Source organism: Homalodisca vitripennis, chromosome 7 (genome assembly GCF_021130785.1).
Source record: "Homalodisca vitripennis isolate AUS2020 chromosome 7, UT_GWSS_2.1, whole genome shotgun sequence".
In the NCBI taxonomy this organism is placed as follows: Eukaryota; Metazoa; Arthropoda; class Insecta; order Hemiptera; family Cicadellidae; genus Homalodisca; species Homalodisca vitripennis.
Window position 1 is genome coordinate 26,344,747 of NC_060213.1, and position 15,408 is coordinate 26,360,154.

Consider the following 15,408-nt stretch of genomic DNA (forward strand, 5'->3'; position numbering starts at 1 on the left):
ATGCTTAAAAAAAAAAAACTATTCTAAAATAATTATACAAGTGAAGAGGCAATGTGACAGTAGCTATGAGGACAATTATAAGGAAAAAATAAAAAAAACATGCTTAAACCAGGGTGTTCACAAAAGGGTGCCACAAACTTACGTGGGTGATAATACACATAATTGAAACAAAAGTCACATTTAACCGCTAGCTGCCATTTTGTATTTTTATACAAAAATTTAATTCTATAGCTCAGTCTAAAATGGAGAAATAAAACATTTACACATACATTAGTCAGTGAACACATTAAGCATACAAAATGCCATTTAGAAAAATTGGCCATAGTGGGACACAGCTGCACAATGAAACATGCATAGAATAAATTTAAAAAAAATTGTTTCTGTGAGGAATATTTTGACACTGTGGAAACTGAAAAATTTAGATGTTAGTTTAATAATAACTGATACATCATACTATAATTTTATTCATAAACCTGAATGTATATTTCAATACATATATAAGTACTTAGAATAAATAAGACTAACTTAAATAATCTTACTATGAAAACAATGAATCTTAGAAAATAACTCCTTTATACCTAATTCCAGTCTTGTAACTAGAATTGGAAAAAAATCATCATATAAATTACATAAGGAGTATCATGAATTAACTCAAAAATAAAGCACCCTGTTTGCTAAGTAGATACACTAGACTATTGATTATCAAAGTACTGTCCAGAACAAAACTGTAAACAAATTCATTACTGGAATGCCTAAAAAGCTTCCTCTGTAAAATGATTTGTTGTTGATGTATGCCAAGCGTATAACTGACAAGCTATCGTGCAGCAAGCAGCAAAATATTGGCAAAATCCAAGTATAACTTGAAATTTATAACATTATTTTAATGAACATACATACAGAACTTTTAGAAGTACAGTGAACTTTAACCTTGGCCTCTCTTATCTTCCTTGCCTTGTGCCTGTCCTGAATTCCTCTTTTAATTCTTGCTCACAAGAGACCAAGCTCTAGAAAATGAGCAACTTAAGTACACCTCTGCCGTACTTTTTTGCATTTAATAAAGGAAACACTGTGGTATTATTTACAAAATACTAATTATCTTAATACAATGAGTGAATTACTATTAGTAATGCGTAGAAGCAGATTTATATCCGAAGATTCTGAATCAAAAATCAATCGACAGGATTCAACAATTGAATCTTTGCAGATCCACCACCTCATCAATTATATGCAACTTTTGTGGATTCTTTCCTTACATCCCACAATAAGATAAGCACGTGAGGCTCAATAAATTGCTTGACAACACAAATAGCTGAAACCACCTCTTAATGACATCATCCAATGATGAAGTTGGAGATCCTGATGGTACTTTGGAAAAGAGTAGAACAGAACAATCCGTTCACCTTTTCCAGAATCGTTAAAAAGTACAAACTTTCAAGTGTGACAATATCTTCCAAAAAAATCTTGGACTCAACAAGATTACCCAATTCAACTTGAAATCATGGATCAGCACAGCATGTTAAAACATTTATATTTTTTCCCTTAATGTAATAAGGGAAAGCAGTTACTACGGCAAGATTTTAGTTGTTCCCAGTTTTACTCACATGAATCTGGAGCATGAATGAGTCTGGCAAATGTGAAGCAGTACTATACTTTGGTAGGATTTTCATTTTTATTCACTTCAAACTAAGTAATTGCTTGAAAATTAGCATAACAGCTAAGTACTACTTTTAAACCATCTCTACTTTATTACTTGATCTTGTGATTATCACAGAACAGTTGAGAATAAAACTGTAAACAAACTTGTTACTGGAAAGCCTAAAGGTTTCCTTTGTAAGACGATTTGTTGTTGATGTATGCCAAGCGTATAACTGACAAGCTATCGTGCAGCAAGCAGCAAAATATTGGCAAAATACGAAAATAACTTAAAATTTAATTTACAAAAAAAAATTACAAATTAAACACAAGACAAACTAACCTGCAGCAATAGTGCTTTTCTTCTCTGCATCGGAAAGTAAGTGGTCAGAGACAAACTTGAGAGCTTTCTCAGTGTGTGATACTATTTTCTGCACAGCTTGCAGCTCTGCTTCCTTAGGGTAGATGGCAGCATGTCTGGCAATGATGTGTTTGTCATCAAAGCTCTCTGGTCGTCGCATCACTCCCTGTGGAGGTCCAGGTGGGAAAAAATTCTGGAAATTATAACATCATCATTCGACGAATGATAAACATGTCCTCTTAAATTCAACTCAGAAATATATATTTGAACTTTCCTGGGAATTATCACATTAAATTACCCAACTAATAGTATATTTGACGAAACAACTCAAACTTATCATTAACCCTTTGAATGCCACAAGGCAAAAAATTTAGTACAAAAGAAATGCACTAGCAACTATATTGCAAGTCATATGCGAAAAATGCCAGGGAATAATAAGAAGTATTACCGGGCTTCCGGAAAAAGAATATATTTTTTTTATTTTTCATACTATTTTTATGAAAGAGGTATCAAAATGTTTGTAAAAAATTGTATTACAATAAAATGTTACAAAACAAATGAAACAACATAAAATAATATTAGTTTTGGCATGTCAAAACCAAAAAATGTATAAAGCAATTTTTATTTTTTAGTTTTTATTTTTTTTTGACAAATTAATAAGAAACAATTTTACTATGGGAAGAATTTTTTTAATATTCTTTATAACATTGTTAATGTGAAAAAAAATAATGGTTGACTTTTTTATATAATTACTATAGTTACATAACAATGCTTGAAATTATGTACATAATGAAAAAATCATTTTTCAGTACCAGTAACACAACACTAAAACAAAAATAATTAATGCATTACTTACATTTATCCTTTGGTTCTAAAGTATATCTAATATATGGTCTTCATATTTTCCAAAAAAATATGTACACACACACACACACACACACACACACACACACACACACACACACACACACACACACACACACGCTCGCGTGCGCATGCGCACGCACGGGAGATATCAATTTAAAAAAAATCATTTTAGAGATCCTAACCTCAAAACGATGTATACACAACCATGTGACCGAACGTATTATTTTAGATATTACGCATACTATACGTAGCGAGTTGTTTACGCGCCAACGATGTTACGCGCCCGGTTGATCACCGCCAGCTGTTGTTGCTTCTATTATTCTGTGTTTTTTTATCTTCACTAATATAAAGTATTATGTGAACTATTATTTATCTATTGCAGGATAGTTAACAAATAAAACAATATTGGTCGTGAAAAGAATTCATGAAAAATAAAGCGTTAAAAATTACGATAACAGACGGCGACGACGGATCGTCGCCTGGCACTTTTCGCACAGTAAGTCGGCGACGATCTATCGTCGCCGTGGCACTTTTAGCAAGGGTTTTTGGCGACGATGTATCGTCGCCGTGGCACGCAAAGGGTTAAATCATTTTTGTCATGGCAGTTTTAATTATCCCTCTATAACATAAAGACATCCCTGTGACAAAAAAGACTTATTTAGTGAGACATAAACTCAGCCATTTTGGAGTTAACAATTTTCAATGTAAAGAAAGTCAACGTAATATTAATATTTTTAAATGAATTTAAATTACTGGATAACTTATCTGATGCTAATAATAGAATTTTAGATCTGATCCCTTTTTTGGTTTCTTGTCAATACAATCAATCACTCCCAAAAACTCATTGCTCTTGTGAAATTTATAAATGTTGTTATCAATTTAAATAGTTTTTGTCTACTTGTAATTTTAATCCTTTATCATAGCATTAACTTCAATGCTTTTTCTTCAACAAAAAAGTTCACAAACTGCCACTAAAAACTCTATCCATAATTACAGTTTGAGGACTTTAGCTGCGCCCGTGACCTTGAGTGCGTGGTGATAGATGGGAGGGGTAGCATTATGCGCTCAGTCCCGAAAACATTTCCTGTGACTCACGGGTAAAACCCTCCTTTCAGGTATCGTATTGGCCCAAATAACTCATCACACTCGCTAAAATCAGTCTGTTTTGTGACAGTGCTGATTGTGGTGGAATTAAATAATAAGAGAATACCAAATAATAGCAATAATAGGACCTATCCTTGTTTTTCAGTTGTTAAAGTGTGTATAACGTATTTTTGAAAATAACGTATTTGTCAATACTAATCTGCAAATCGAAATCATGAGTTTAAAGTTGTTAAAGAGATTGTTGCACCTTCATCTCAGCAGCTAGCACGTAAACGCAACCCACCACACAGATAGCGTTTATTTTTTGAAAGGGTAGTATTTGGGCCCTACGAGCACAGCTAAATTCCTCCAAGTATACTTGTCAAGAAACAAAAAAACTTGGTATTAACTCACCACAAAACAAACAATTAGAAAACAGTTAATATTATTGCATCCATCAAAACTCAACCTTGCCTTATTTGAAAACTGTTGCCGACTATAGAAATTTCTGGGAGAGCTTAAAAATGTCTTTCTGAAAGAATACTAAGGAGGAATATAAAGAGGATCAAAATACGTAGACTAGTATGATTATTTCAATTTTAACTGCAAATAGTGATTTCTGTTTAGATTAAATAATTATGTAACTATACAAATAGTGTGTAGACTAATATTATCTCAACGAATTGCCAAGTTAATTATTGGCAATAAGCAATTAAGTATTGAGCACACATGCTTACAAAAGCCTACTTTTATAAGACTCCCAAACCTAATTTAGACAAGCAGCAATGATATACTCACAGATGGTGGTGGGGGCATCATGGGAGGTCCGGGAGGACCGAAGGGGTGACCAGGAGGCGGAGGAGGGGGTGGCATACCCCTTGGATGAGGCACAGACCTCCTGTACCACTCGTAATAGTCCATTTCTTCCTCGTACCTCCTCCTCTCTTCCCAGTACATTCGCTCTTCTGCCTCCATCATCCTGTCAGTCCAGAAGTTAGCCCTATAAAACACATCTGGTGATAAAATCAGAGCCATTTTTGACATTGAGTAACTAAATTGCGTAAAACTAAATAATACTACAAAAACAAGTCCATATCCTCTACCTTCTGTTTATAACAATATCACTTACAGTTACTAAGATAGGCTTCAAAAATATATTCCATTTATATAAAAATGTTTGTATATATTTGAAAAAATAAAAACATATTTATTTACAATTATAAAAAATGTGAGATGTTTTGAAAAGGGTGTCAAAAACTTCTGCAGCTGACAGTACTAATCATTTCAAAAAATGTCCTCTAAACATGAGTCATGAAATGTTTCATTTAGCCGCTGGCCGCCATTATGTACTTTTAATTAAAAAATTTATCTCTAGAACTAATACAGCTACAGATACCAAATTTTGCATGATAATAAAGAAAAGATGCCTATTTTACGAGGTGAAGTTAGAGATAAGAAGCCCTCTCTAAAACTTAACCTGGGGACCAACGGCTGGGCAGGCAGGCTGCTTGTAAGGACAGTATCGCTTAGCGGTCACCAATCCTAGCAGCAGCCACGCTCGACAAAACAAGAAGAGAAATAAGAGATTTACTTCAATACTAAAAAATGGCGTCTATCAAAAATGTTTGAGTGAAATGACAAAAAACCAGTATTATAAAAAAATTACAAGATACCAACTATCTTGCAGTTTTTGTTAAAACTCCAATGGTACTTTTTTCAACAAAATCCGTCAACGTGTATGTGACCATTTTAAAGCTATGCTTGGTTGAACCAGGAGTAGGACAAATATCATAACAGCTAATGCCTTTTAACTGGCAAAATGTTTGTAGCTCTAATTCCATGCAGTAATTTGTATCTCATCTTACGGAAAAGTAATTTCTCTCCAATTTCTTAAAATTCTCATCATATTTACTTCAATACCTACAACAAGAACTAAAACTAAACAAAGAAACAATTAACTACTATTTTAAATACTGAAGTATGAATGATGAATTTACCTTTCTTCCTCTCGTTTCCTCATCATGGCTAATCTGGCACGAAGTCTGTCCTCGTGAATTTTCCGATTACGATTATTATTCTTGATATCTACAACCAGCTCTGGATTCACTTTCTTCTTAAACTGCAATCTATGTCGGCGACCTGAAACCAGAATCGTTTCACTACTAGGAACAACAAATAGATATAATACTCACAGGAATTTAATACCTATTATAAATTTGATGTATTCTAAACATCGGGCTTGTTCAAAAGTTCCCTTTGGAGGTGTATTAAAGTTGTTTAGGAGTCATTGTTTTATCTGGTAGATTTGAAATTGCACTCTTAGCTTAATCATTCAACGTGGAAGTTTCTTTGAACTGAACTATTGTTTGCTACAGAGATTTTTTTGTACTAACAATAGTAGAAAAGCATTTTAAAAGGTATATACATGATCATTACTTTAAAAACTATTCAAGAAAACTTAAAAAAAAAAAACTAACTCGAAGTAGAAATAACTAAGTTTTGTTTTTCATGTAGTATGGGAGGTGTTGACCTTCGCATGCACAGTACAGCTGCATGGTGTCAGTCATGAGCAATGTTTATGGCACAACAGAAGGAACAGTGTGTTCAGTTGTATGCAGAATTGAAATCGATAGTTACTGTGCAGCACTGGTTCTGAGTTACACATTGAGGTCAAAATTCGCTACATGACAAAAACAATTCGTCGCTTATTCAACCAGTTTCGTTACACAGGAAATGTGCTAAAAGAACATTCAACTGGCCGGCCATAAAGAAATGATGACAAGATTTACATTTCACACAAGTGGTGTTGTTAATGTCACTATTGTCGGATATGAGTTTACAATGTAGATTTTGACAGACGTTCAAAATCCCGGCATTCTTTTTTGGAGACATGGTATACAGTATAATAACCTGTAATTATTAACAAATAAAATTTAACATTAATACGAATGTAAAGTTAAGTTTCTTTATTGAGTTAATATTTGGTCAGAAATAGAATATTGTAATAGTAGTCCTTGAAGCAAATCTCAATACAAATTAAATCCTAAAACATTATAAATGTAGTACTTTAATAAAATGTGAAAAACTTACATAACACAATGTATAACTTGTTGGACATCATGCACTCTTGAATATCATATTCTTTATGGACTTATTGCTTGAAAAATATCATCTACAGTCTATTCGAGTGTTTAAAGAGTGATGACCTGTCCACAGTAAACTACTGGTGTTATGACCTATGCCTATCAGGGAGATAAACCTAGGAAAATCCAAGTAGATCTCACGAGTTCACAGAATATTGACAAGCTAAGTTCACAAGTAGCACTAGCGATTTGTTGTTTGTCAACAACTGCAAGAAAATATACAGGAACTGACGTTTAGAGCTAAATGTGAGAGGTGATACTGCATATAGACCAAGAAATATTGTAATGAAGATCGGACACTCATGGCTCTGACACCAGGCACGCCTAGAGATACTACATGACTTCACATTACAGCGCATTTTTTGAGAATAAACCCTCATATATATAGGCTGTAAGATGCAAAAACTACTTCCAGAGATGATCTTGGAGCAAAACCTAAAGAACGCTCTAAGTGAATGACTTATACTCATATTGCTCCATCCATTGTATCACTGGGCGAATTCTATCAATGAAGGAATACTTAATCTTAAATAAAACAAAATCAACAGCAATAAATTCTAATTGTTCCTTTTGTTTTGCTTTTCAAATGGCGCTGTGTAACGGGTACAACGGTTATCGCAAGATAACTGGATCAAACAACGTTGAGTGTGGCTGCTGGTTGGATGTGACTGCTGAGCAATCCTGTCCTTACAAGCAGCCTACCTGCCCGGCCATTGGTAGAGGGCTTCTTAACCCTAACTTCGCCTGGTAAAATCAGACATCTTGACTTTACTTTTTAACATCATTACTTTTTTAGGATTCTGTAAATAAAAAATTACTTGAATTCTAACTCATTGACAAGGATGGCAAAACTCCTGCACGAGGTTGATGAAGGGCTTATGAAAATCTATATGTTGAAGGATTAAATTTCATTGTATGTTTGTAAAACACAAGTTGATTTCACAAGTTTATAATTACTATTATAGGTCTACTTATTTTTTATTTAAAAATTCAATCATATTTACCTTTCATGTGCATTTCTTTGGCATTAGGATCATTGAATCGGCACTCACACAATTTGCAGTTGAATGTCACCACTTTTCCTAGAACATAAAAATGACCTATGTAAGTAATCTTTATTAATTAATTATTGAATTAAACAATATAGCATTTAAGATTGACAACAAAATTTAGTAAATAAAGTTAGAAAGTTCAGATTCTTATCTATTAGTGTGATCACTTCCATGCAAGTCTGAAATCAATTGTCTGTCTATTCGATACGGACAACTAGTTTTTAAATTACTTTCATAAATATCCAAAAAACCGTACTTGTACATGAATACTGAGGAATCACTGTTAATTTTCTCTCTGCTATGTGGCACTACTGATTTATTATTTTACTCAACTTTAATAGAATAATAATCATATTTTATCGTATTTACACGTCATCTGCGGTTTGAAATATTAAAAATTTGATATCATCTGAATTGGATCGATACTATGTCGGTAAAAAAATGACGCAAGTAGCTTTTAAGTTAGCATGATAGACTTGGAAAAACAGACGTACATATTGCTTAGATACAGGCTAGAAAATACCCCAGTTATTGTTATTGCTTCATCAAAGCCGAGTCCGCTATATTTAGACTACAACACTACTGACTATTGCCTGTTATCGCTTCTGATTGCTAGTATTCCAGAAGGCAATTATAATTATATATAAGAAAATACAGTGGAACTTGGATAATTCGAATCTCAAGGGACCAATAAAAAAATTCGAATTATACAAAAAATTCGAATTAAAAAAGTTAAGAATTAAATAATGGCACTTCACATCTTTGCTGAAAACCTTTATGAAATAAACATGAATGGTTGTAAATGTATGTTTTTCTGTGCATTCCTACCAAGCAAAGTATGGTAAAATAGTACAGAATTGAATCATGAATTATCTAAAAAATACACAATTGCATTATTTGTTTTTGATAAAAGAAAATAAGTTGAATGGTGATAAGGAACATTATACAGTACACTATTCAATTTTTTCGAAATAAGTCGGAAATCTTCACTTGTTTTCTAAAGTTAAGTCTTTCGGAAGTGACAGAAGATTCTGCCATATTCAATGAATTGAAAATAGACTCACTTATTAATTTTTACTTTCAAAAATACGTCTAAGTTCCATGATGTGGTGTGCTTCTTCGGCCGCACTCGGAACGTTTATTTCCGCCCCAACTGATGACTCGCCGTCTTCGTCACCCGATGCCATGTCGCCATCTTGTTTATTGTTGAGCACTTAAGCGACGATCTCCGCGTCTGTTATCTCACCACATACTGCAACATCTTCATCCACGTTGACAAAATCTTCAAACGAGATGGCAGGGTCAGTAATGACGTCCTCCCAGCCGTCAACTGAAGGTACCGCTTCCGCTATAATGTCGTTGGCTCTTTCGCAGCCGTCCTCATTTTTTTACGAAAACCAGCTTTTTTAAAGCAATGTTTGATCGTTTTCGGGCGTTACTTTGTCCCAAGCTTTCTTGCACATGCGAGAGGCTTGAAGAATGTCTAACTTGATTTTTTAGGGCGTCGCTATCTTCAGTCAGTATGTACTCAACCAATAAACGTCTGTAAAACTGTTTTAGATTTTTTATGATCCCCTGGTCCATAGGCTGGACAACCGAAGTCACGTCTACAAAACAATAGGCGCGGAAGGATAGGGCCGAGCCGACCGGCCGGACGGGAGGGTGGCTAGATCTGTGTCCAATGGCCTTGCGATTAGAAAGAGTGCAGAGTCTTTTCGTTGGTTCGAATAAAAAGTTCGAATTATCCAAAATAAACTTCGAATTAACCACAATATTTTTGCATTACTTATATAGAAAATGCTAGGGACCAATATAAATATTCGAATTAAAGAAGATTTCGAATTATAGAAGTTCGAATTAGCCAGGTTCCACTGTATATATATATATAAACAGCAGGTGGTTTGATGTGGTGCACCTTTACTGTTTTCCTACTAAAGCACAAATTATTCCTTGAATGCTGGAGCAAACAACTTAAACAAGTGTCATTGTCTTCAACAAAATGGACTAAAGAGTCCTGACAATTTTTAGCATCATTAAATTTCTTTCGCTCTTCAACAATTCAAATGTACAATCCACTTACCGTCCTCATTTGTGATCTCCTCTATGTATTCCTGTCCGACAGGTGTCACCTCAGGCTCTGGCAACATCTCCACATCTGAAGTCTCTGACTTTTCCTCCTTGACGTCTGCCGCACCCTCAACCTTCACTGTCCCCAATGACCCGGCTGAAATCATCAGTTAGTCACTTATCTTCCTACATTTCAGTTATCAACTAATTTTACATCTAAAGAGGACCCACCTTGTGAAATTTAATTGTTCTTCAATAAACAGGTTTACAGGAAACACTAATTTCACGATTAAGTTTTCTTCAGTTCAATCACGCTACATTAAATTATTACAACTTGAGTCATACAGTTCACAATATATTAAAGCACCTATATGTTTGTGATCGCAAAACCAGAAAAGGATAAAACGGATTGACTTGAAACCTCTACACAATAATGCACATCTATCAGTGTTTTATATATTTTTAAAAAGACAAAGATTAAAAGAATTTAGAAATAGAACATTCTAAGCGTTTCATGAGGTAGTGGTGTACTAGAAATAACAATGAGATGCGTAATACCCAACTTTTACTAAAGATGGTGTCAATGATGAATTCAAACAATTCAGTGCTTTCTGGTTATTACTTAAACATTGATATAAATTTAATTTAATTAACAAATTTGTGAATGTGTACAGGTAAGTTACATCAGACTGGATTGCTTTGAAATTGTGGCACTGCATATTAACAATAGTTGAAGAACACTAACATGACTCATTGTGGCATTCACTCCAAACTACAGTTTGAGGATTTTCGTGCAATAATCTAGTTTTATATATAACCAAGTTTCATTTGTCCCTTAATTTTTTTCTGCTACTTTCCAATAGTAAAACACAACTGCCTGATGATTTTTGAGATTCTTGGACCAAATATACTCGCACATAATACAACAACTATATGAGTATGATCAGTTACAAGATTTGTGGCTCATTTAATAAAAGATGCAAGTTACTAGTTTCATACATGTCTGAGTTTCATACATGTCTGTAAAATGCGTATACATTTATTGGGCAATCACTTGCTGAACATATCCCTTTTATAAACAGTAGTAGTTTTTAAATGTAAAAATTAGGAAAGTTTATGACGGAACCTCATTGTGCCTCATCCTCAACACTTCAGAACAGAAATGGAATAATCGCAAGGTTGACTGAAATTTGGAAATCAATAGCTGATAATTATAAACAATTTTAACTAGTACCAAAATTGTAGCAAGAGTTTTCAAAATTTGTTATACATAGTATTTATTGTATTAAATTGTTTATAATATTATTAGTACATTTTATTAATAATAGCAACTATATATATTAGTTTACCATGCAGCTAAAAAAGCTAGATATAGTAGAAAAATAGGATGAAGTAGAAATTGTCCACAACCGCATTAATAAATACTTTTTCTAGACTGGGCCTAAAATGAAACTAACTATGAGGCACTGTGCATTTTTTAAATTATTATTTCTGTTGTATTTTAATATTAAATTAACAAAGAAAGAAGCATTAACACAATAATAACACTAGAGAGGGGTTATCTTGATTATATAACATTCTTTATTAAATCAAGAAGATAGATTTTTTAACTGATGTAACAAAATTAACTTACAACTTAGTTGTTGTTAATAGAACAGGCTTAAAAACAAACCGTGATTATTTAAGCCTACACTTACATTTTGTATTTTTTCCCTTGCTCAACAAGATTGGACACATTTTTAGAACTTTTTACATCTTTAAAAGGATGAAAAGTTCACTACAACATTTTAATCTGTTAGTTTCTGCACTCTTATCAAAGCAAAAGGAAGCAAGGAAAACAGCATCAAACTACAGTTTGCTCACTAGTTTCAAACTACTAGTTTTTGCTCTACTGATAGCATGACAGAAAAGAACAAGGACTGGGAGACACAGAACGGTAGTTTATGAACGCCTACCCTCGCAAGCGGGTGTGCAGTTCCTCAACAGACTGCCCAATTCAATTAAACATGCCCCAACGCCTAAGGCGTTAAAAGACTCGCCTCAAACGCTTCTTGGTGTCTCAGGCATTCTATAATGCGGGTAAGTTTTTGGCATTTGACTGGGAGACCGCCCAATTAGAAGACTGACTCTGCTGTGCCAAGTGGGCTGCATTGGCGGCGAAGAATGAAAGAGGCGTGATTGTAAAATTGTAAGTATGAATGTGTATTGTGTGTATGAATGCTTGGAATTTTAGAAACCCCGTATTGACGTTTGCCATACAATGTATATACAATGTCGCTGCAATAAAAAGATTTTGATTTTGATTTGATTTTGAAGGTATTTAACAGTTACTACAATTTAACAGATCACTGTATTTTTATCTTTCTTTTGGAATATGATATGATTACTTAAAATATATATATATATATATGTATATTTTTTCCAAGTAGGACTAAACTGAAATCTTATTAATTATTCCTAACAGTAGTAATATTTAATTATAATTGGGACATTAAAAGTATTGTTACATCACTGACAACTTGTGAATACAAATGCATTGAATGATAAAGCAGCAACAATAACAGAATTGACTACGAGGATAAGCTGGTAATACACCATTACAGAATTTGTTAAATATACTGCAAGTTTTAATCCAACACCACAAATTACTTGCGTTTATTGGCCCGTTAATTATGCTCAACAAACAATATCTACGAGCAAAAAAACCCCCTTTCTGTAAACGCTGTATTGTACTTTAATATATCTATTGCTCAAAACACAAATTAAAAACTGCACCATAGTATCCATTGTGGTTTGTCCAGCATTCAAAGAAATTAAAAAAGTGATTGGAAATTCAAACACAAAATTTTATATTGTAAGCAAAGACCGTGTTAGATTAAGAAAATAATTTTGAACCAGTTTTTGCTGAATTGCAATGTAGGATTCAGACGGTGCAGTTTTACGGGCACATTAGAGAAAGAGTCGCAACTCACATGCTACAAAATTAATTTTAGATGTGGATATGTCAGTTTTCTTGACACCTGCGCCAGAGGATGTAGTGGTAGTGGCGGTGGTGGCTGTTTTGGAGGCCGTGGTTCCAGTAGTCGCTGCCTTGGCCAGTCCTGTCGGATTTGTCTGTGGGATCGGTTTCCCTAATTTGGTGTGCAGTTTTACTACCTGAAAGACAAAACATTATATTCAATTATGCTAATTTGAGAAATGTAGTCTCAACAAGATTTTTCAACAGTTGAAACTACTTGTTGACAATTTGAAACCCAGTTCTCTGAATCTGATGTATTTATACTATAGGCCTACATATACGTGAATTGGTTCTGAGCAATTGTATGGCAATAGCTAGTAGGTTAAGATACTTAAAACTATAATGATCAAATAGAGTAAAAATAAAGTGAGACCTTTTGGTGCTTAGCGCCTCGCAGGTGAGCATTGTACGCATCTGTGCCTGTGCAAGTGATGTCACACAGCTCACATCGCAATGAGGTGCCACCTCTAGGAGGCGCTGGACCACTGCCTGCCAGACTGCTTTCCTTCTTTTTGTGCTTCTGGCCCTCCAGATGTTCCCGGTAAGTCTGTAAAAGTAGACATTTATTTCTGTACTGCAGTTGAAGTTTCAATAAACATTTTAAGTTTTCTACTTGTTAAGACATTCCTTTATTAAAACTATCAATAACGAACTCGGTAACCATATTATACCAATTTACTCAATATTCAAAAGCCTCAAATAATTTGCTTGATAGAAATATATATATATATATATATATATATAACAAAATGTTTACTTTTTAGCCATTTAAATATTTTTAGTGACTTTGTAATTAGACGTACCTGGGGGCCAGCACAGCTGATCTTGCAGGTCTCGCAATAGTGAAGCTGCTGTGGCTTGGCAGGTCCCTTGGGCCTGTTCAGCTTGAACCCAAAACCCAAAGGCTTCTTAAAATTCTGCCACGTGTTGGTGGCCGCCTTCTGTGGCCCGACAGTGGACACTGTAGTGGTGTTGGGCTGGCTCTGTTGGGCCACGTACATCGTGGCAGCACTATACAGAGCAGCGTCGTAACCTGAGTACGTGGTTGTTGCTATTAAACAGACACATCCATAATATAACTAATTAGTTACTAACTCAACTAGTTGTGCATCATTTGTAAACTAACACTTTATTTAATCTTCTTTTGGTGAAATTACTCCACCTTTTTAGCACTAATGGGCTAAATTACAACTGCCACTGCACCATGGGAGAATACATATTCGCATTTAAAATTTGTAAACACAGAGTTGGTAAAATAATAATTTTATTAATTGATTTAACCTTAGCATTGCAGCCAAGCTAGATGGAGTCCGGTTTTTGTGCATGTAGTAAGCATTTTTTAAACAATCCGTAACAAATATTAAAGCTGTTTAATAAATACATTGTAGCAGATAATTTTTTCTCATGATATATAGTTTTAGAAACAGTCACCATAATTAATAAATTTTATGTTTTTACTATGTTTTGTCATAAGAATAATAAGAACTGGAATTTTTTTTCAACAAAATATGTAGAATATCATGCAGAAAAAGACTTAGTTAGTTTTTCAATAGAAATAAAATAAGAATTTCTTCAATATGTTAAAAAAACGCACAAGTGACAAAAATTGTAATTTCTGCATATAGTGACATTTGGCAATGGTGTCAGACACGTCATATAAGTCCCGCAATTTTAAAAAAATGATGTATTTGGTAGTTTCTTCAGACTGCTGGTGGGAGCTTTCAAAATTATATTTTTACATAGTGTTTACCAAACTCGTTACATTACAGATAAAGACCTATAATGTACATCGATATGTAGTTTAGATTGTCTGAATACATTGGTATGAATATCATCCAGACATCTTGCCAATAAATAGTACTTTTATAAAAAAATGCTTAAGCACTTCAATGGTGCACTTCACATACACTGCTAGAGTTAAAGTTTTTTTTTATTTTGATGCGAATGGAATATTTTATGTTTTGTATAACACATAAAAATTACAAATTGAAAATGTAATTAAATTCATTTTTGTGTTAACACAGAAAATATGTTAACCCTAGAAAAGTCAACTGACCTAACCGCGAAGAAAAGTGCGCTAGACAATATAAATGTTGATTTGTATTTTACGAATAAAAAGTATTATTACCAGTCACAGGCCTTAAAAATTATACATCAATCGGAAGCCTATGGATTGTTTTTAAT

General features: G+C 33.8%; 1 protein-coding gene across 1 annotated transcript in view; it reads right to left on the reverse strand.

Annotated features, from left to right (window-relative positions):
• LOC124366657 (zinc finger RNA-binding protein) overlaps positions 1–15,408 on the reverse strand; it is a 33,770-nt gene that overhangs the window by 15,414 nt on the left and 2,948 nt on the right. Inside the window, exons 4-11 of the mRNA XM_046823259.1 lie at positions 14,028–14,275; positions 13,598–13,771; positions 13,178–13,361; positions 10,219–10,362; positions 8,091–8,168; positions 5,941–6,082; positions 4,742–4,943; positions 1,976–2,186 (exon numbers count right to left, since the gene is read on the reverse strand). Of these exons, the coding sequence (XP_046679215.1) occupies positions 1,976–2,186; positions 4,742–4,943; positions 5,941–6,082; positions 8,091–8,168; positions 10,219–10,362; positions 13,178–13,361; positions 13,598–13,771; positions 14,028–14,275 (1,383 nt within the window). The remainder of the gene's footprint in view (positions 1–1,975; positions 2,187–4,741; positions 4,944–5,940; positions 6,083–8,090; positions 8,169–10,218; positions 10,363–13,177; positions 13,362–13,597; positions 13,772–14,027; positions 14,276–15,408) is intronic.